Genomic DNA, 5,270 nt, shown 5'->3' with positions numbered 1-5,270 from the left:
TTTAGAGCATTTGGTATCCAATGTCCAGTGTCCCTTTGTAGTTTGTACGACCTAAATTCAGTAATGTGATTACACAATGCTTGCTAATTCTAGGAGGCAACATGTATAAATGTCCCACTAGAGTAACATAACCACTAATTAAATAGCCAGATAAACACGCCACGGTTTAGAAAATATTGATTAAAACCGGATGAGTGAGAAATAGTAGAATATCCCAAATCATAGAAGAACATTATTAGATATTGTAAACAATTAATATATTTAGTACCTAAAGACAAATTTGTTCAATAATTTGCCAACACCCTAAAAAATCTGGCAAGTATGTTCTGCTCATAATTTGCTTTTATATTTATCCATTAGCCTTTCTCACCTCATCGCTCATCAGTATATATTTTTTACGACTTGTGCTGATGAGCTACTTTTCTGCCGGTACTGCATTCAACTTGCATTTTGGTTCCCGTTAATCAAACACAAATTTCATAAGAGAACATAAAAAAAAATAAAAAAAAAATCAAACTTCACAATTTTTATTGAGCCCAAATAATCTGATGTCATGGACAACTTCCAAACGTGGTTTTTGCACTGTACAGATCGTGAACATTTTACCACCAATGATTTTCCTATATATAATTATGTGAAACAAGCAACCTTTTCACTTAGAGGCTTCGTGAGAGATGCCAAGCTTATAAACAGAACAATCAATGACAGAAGGAAATATCAGAACATGCTTCCACCTCAATAGATGCCTGAAAAATCTTAAGTCGTCTTCCTCTTCTTGTACCTTTTGGCAGCAACAAAGTACACCAACATATTTAAGAAGCTAAGTCCAGCTAGAAGCAAGAAAAAATAATCGAGATGACCTTTGTTCAAGTTATCAGGAATCCAACCAAGCTTTCCACCTTGTGTGGTGAAGTAAATTACCATAGTAAGAATGAAAGAGCTCAAGTAATTTCCCAATGCAAAATACAAAGGTGACAGTGCAATACCTAACGTCTTCATAGTATCCGGAGATTGGTCATAGAAGAACTCAAGCAGCCCCACATATGCGAATACTTCTGCTGCCCCCAATAAGAAGTACTGAGGGATTTGCCAAAGTATACTGAGTGGTACAGCAACAGGTTCATCAACAAGATCAAGCTCTCTTGCGAGCCGCAGACGCATAATCTCCACGATAGCAGCTGCTAACATGGACAGGACTGAAATGAAATAGCCAATGCTTACTCTATGCAGCACTGAAATGCCCCTCTCATTGCCTGTGAATTTCCTTGTAAAGGGAACAATTATCCTGTCGTAGGCTGGAGCCCACAAAACCACACTTATGGCATCAACAGTTGCCAGGGAAGCTGGGGGTATTTCAAAGGAGCCAATGTGTGTGTTCATCACTGTTCCTTGCTCCACAAACAATGTTGACATCTGGGTATAAACAGCAGAAAAAACGGCCCCAGTAGCCCACATTGGAAACATGCAGATCAAGATTTTCAATTCTTCCACCTGTGTCACGGTGCAAAGTTTCCATGGATTAGAATAATCACCACTTTTACTCTCTGAATCGGACACTATAGCTGCTCTATCAAGACACCTTCATCAAAGCAAAAGAGAAAAGGAGTTTAAGAAGTTTATGTGTAGGAAGTCTTGTTGTAGTTGATATATGGGGGCAAAGAAAGCATTTTTAAGCAAGTGAGGATTCTAGAGATTATTATCTAGAAGAAAGTTTTAAAATATTTTAAAAGAACTTCAAAATTTAGAACAAGATTTCTCAATTCACCAAAGACAGGCTAAAGAAAATGTTTACATGCAATCTATCCTACTCCTACAAAAGTGTCAAAGACCACAATATTCATACGGTAATGGAAAGGAGAAACAAAGAAACAACGAATCTTCCATTAGCGTACTGGAAGGATAAACCATGAAAAAAAGTCGAATAATTGTCATCCTTAGAAAAAAATCTGATAAACCTTGTACAATTGTTTCGCACATTTTAGAATAGCAGACAATTATGTGCAAAGTTGAATCACGAAAAAGAAATATTAATTTGAGTAATATACTTGTCTAATCGTGACCAATTAGGCAACGGTAAATACGTGATACACAAATCGTGATCAATTTTTAGCATTAAAATATGTACTTTGACATCAATACTTACAAAGTAACATATTATTTAAGCAAAGTGAAGTGAAAAGAAGAAAAAAATTCCCCATGCCCATAGATCTCAAGCAGTAATAAAAATAAACTTTAAAAGACTAATTCAATGACAAAATTAAATTTTTAAAGATTACTTTGGTGATAAATCTTTGGAGGACCACAGTGGTGAGAACAAGAATATGATGAGGAATTAGTTTGGCAACCGAAATTTTTGAAAGATTGATTTGGTGATGCATGTAACTTTGGAAGACCAAATTGAAGATTTTCTCTTAATTTTGATGGTATATTAAACCATTTTCCTCCCTTGAGATTTTAAGAGGTATGAACTTTCCCACAACAATCTGAATTTTCTCAAAAACCACAAGATAAACTCTCCCTCTCAACCCCTCTTATGTATAGGCAACTCCTCACTAACTAATTTGTAACTAACCTATCATAACTAACTTCTACATAACACATACCTACATACTAAATGACTCAACATCATCATTGACCTTCAGTATACTACTTAAAATAAACATTAGAAATAACATAGTAATGTAGATGATAAATCTTGATCCATAAAGTATCCAGCATGGAAGTGCAATTCATTATGAGCTTCAAACATCATATAAATCAGGACAATATTAATTATTCTATCCTATTAGGCCTTTCTTGGTATGCCAAACAAGGGCTAAAGGTATAGCTAATTTGTAGCTGGCCAATTAGGGCTTTCAAGTTCTGTAACATTAGAGCAGGGCTCATCTAACATTTTCCCCAAGAACAACTAATTACTAATTTTATGTTAGACAAATTGCACTTCAACAAGAATATTAGATACAAAATCAACATGTATAACAAGATAATCCTTATCCTATGCCTATATTGTGATAATGAAAGGAGCTTATAGTACTAGATTGAGATGTCAACATAAAGACATTTTAATTACCTTAGATCATCACTATGCACCAGTTTATGATTCCCTTTAATTGCAGGCCTCTTGTCTGGCGTCTCATACAGGAGACTACTATCCTCAGGAACAACCAGATTCCACTTCCGGACAGACGCACACAAAACCTGGCACATTCTTGTAACAGGACTTCCCCCTGGTTTTTGAAACCTGTAGAGAGGTGTGCCTATAAAGAAGCTTGCCATAGACAATACAATCAACAAAGTAGGAATGCCAAATCCAAGACCCCATCCTGCATTGTCTTGAATCCAAACAACTATGCTGCTTGATACAATGGCACCTAGATAGATAGAAAAATAATACCAATTGAAAAACGACCACTTCCTAATCCTTTCCACTGGATCAGTATCATCAAATTGATCTGCCCCAAAAGATGGCACACATGACTTTATACCACCAATCCCAAGCGCAATCACGTACAGACCAAAGTAGAACACAGCATATTGTGCAGGGGTAGCTGGAGGGCATACAGAACCCAAACATTCAGCAGGCTTCAATGCAGGTAAAGATGCAGAAAGTGTCAAGGTACACATCCCCTGCACACAGTAGCCATATCACTATTACAACAACAAAAAGACAACTAAACAACAAAGCATATATGTAATTAAGTAAGAATTTAATTTTGATACACTGTCAATGGCACACATCAGAAATCATCTTTTAAAGTAATTATTACAAAAGCCAACAATTTTATCATACATGACAATCATGATTAAATAACACTCTTGGTGCATTCTAATTAAATTCATCAAGTAAATTATATAGGTGATCCAAAGCAGAATCAAGGGTGCTCATATAGTTTAACTTTCAAGATTGCCATACTACTGGACAATTAAGAGATGTGTGTGGAGAAACATTTGACTAGGAAAAAGAGGGCTATCTCATCTTAGTTTATTACAATGAAATAAATCACAGAGAAAACAGCAATCGTCCAGTATCGACCCCAGTAACCATCTGCTAGAACAGCTCCAATGATAGGAGTGAGATAAGAAGTGCCAAGCCAGATGCTGACGTTTCTTGCAGCAGAAACGTTTCCTTCATGCAGCTTGGTGGTAAGATGATTAACTAGATTTGTCGCAATTCCATAGAAGGCCAGATGTTCACAAGACTCATTGCCTGGGATTTATATACATAAAAATGATAGAGTTTAATTTCTATGTATCATCGTTCCAAATATCTAAAATATTTTTACACTCAACAAACCAGAAATCATAGTATGATTAAAATTATCATACATGTCGAATTATGATTAAATAACAATATAAAATGCTTGACACCATCAGTGTTTACATTATATACTCATAATGATATAAACGAAAGTTGGATTATTTAATGAGATGAGAGTAATGTAAAAGCATACCTAGAATAAAAGGACAAGCCCTCCAATTGCCAGTATCCTTCTTAAGAGCGGGCCCGCCTCTGTAGTCAACTGAGCCATCTCCGTTCACTCTCTTCATCATCCTTCACAATAAAATAAACAATATTATCTCATAGCAAAACACCACTTTAATTTTCTTTTCTATATTGCGATGATAGGATCAAACTATGTTTCTTTTATGAGTATGAGTTATGTTATGTCATGGCTTGTATTGTATTGTATACAAGTAGCATGACAAGAAGATAGAAGTTTTGAGATAAGGGTTCCCCTTAATTTTTCAGCCCTTTTTTCCACATAGAAAGCTTGGCATGTCCAGTTTGACTGAGTTGGCTCAACTAATCCTTGCCTTAGCATATCATGGCATTCTTTTCTGGCTGCTTGAAGATCTGATGGTGTCATCCCTGGATGAGTTACTTTTGTTGGATTGATATCTTCATTTAGCTTGAATGGTAAGTCAACAAAGTATTTTCCATTTTTTCCATAAAGGATATGGATGATTGAATTCTTCATGACTGTCTGCACAGGGAGGAAATTTTTTGTTTAAACTCTCCAACTTCTAGCGGGGCTTCTGCTAAAGAGAAAAGTCGGGTGATCTTTGAAAAAGGCCTACATTCTCTTTTGAACTTAATCCCAGTAAAATGTATTTGGAGTTTATTGACAGCAGTATACACATCCATTCCTATGAGGAGATCTCTATCAGGAAGTTTGCTTCCAATCACCTTGGTCGAGGGTAATACAATAAGGGAAGAACTTGATGCCAATAGGAGCATGTGTCACTAGGTCAGTTCTAAAAACTTTTCC

The 5,270-nt window shown here is 35.8% G+C and overlaps 1 protein-coding gene across 2 annotated transcripts; it reads right to left on the bottom strand.

The window, feature by feature from the left end:
- Positions 1-500: 500 nt before the first annotated feature.
- LOC114412726 (protein NRT1/ PTR FAMILY 8.3-like) lies at positions 501-4,694 on the bottom strand. Of its 2 annotated transcripts, XM_028376737.1 has the most exons (4): positions 4,452-4,694; positions 3,990-4,207; positions 3,071-3,627; positions 501-1,579 (listed from the first exon to the last, which is right to left on the bottom strand). In XM_028376737.1, the coding sequence occupies exons 1-4, from the start codon at positions 4,549-4,551 to the stop codon at positions 757-759; spliced, it is 1,698 nt and encodes a 565-aa protein (XP_028232538.1). In that variant the 5' UTR covers positions 4,552-4,694; the 3' UTR covers positions 501-756. The 2 variants fall into 2 exon arrangements, with proteins under 2 accessions (XP_028232538.1, XP_028232539.1); XM_028376738.1 differs by lacking the exon at positions 3,990-4,207 and having other exon boundaries at positions 4,452-4,533.
- Between the last annotated feature and the right edge of the window lie 576 nt (positions 4,695-5,270).

This window comes from Glycine soja, chromosome 5 (assembly GCF_004193775.1).
Source record: "Glycine soja cultivar W05 chromosome 5, ASM419377v2, whole genome shotgun sequence".
NCBI lineage: Eukaryota > Viridiplantae > Streptophyta > Magnoliopsida > Fabales > Fabaceae > Glycine > Glycine soja.
This window is presented reverse-complemented; position numbering and strand designations above follow the sequence as displayed.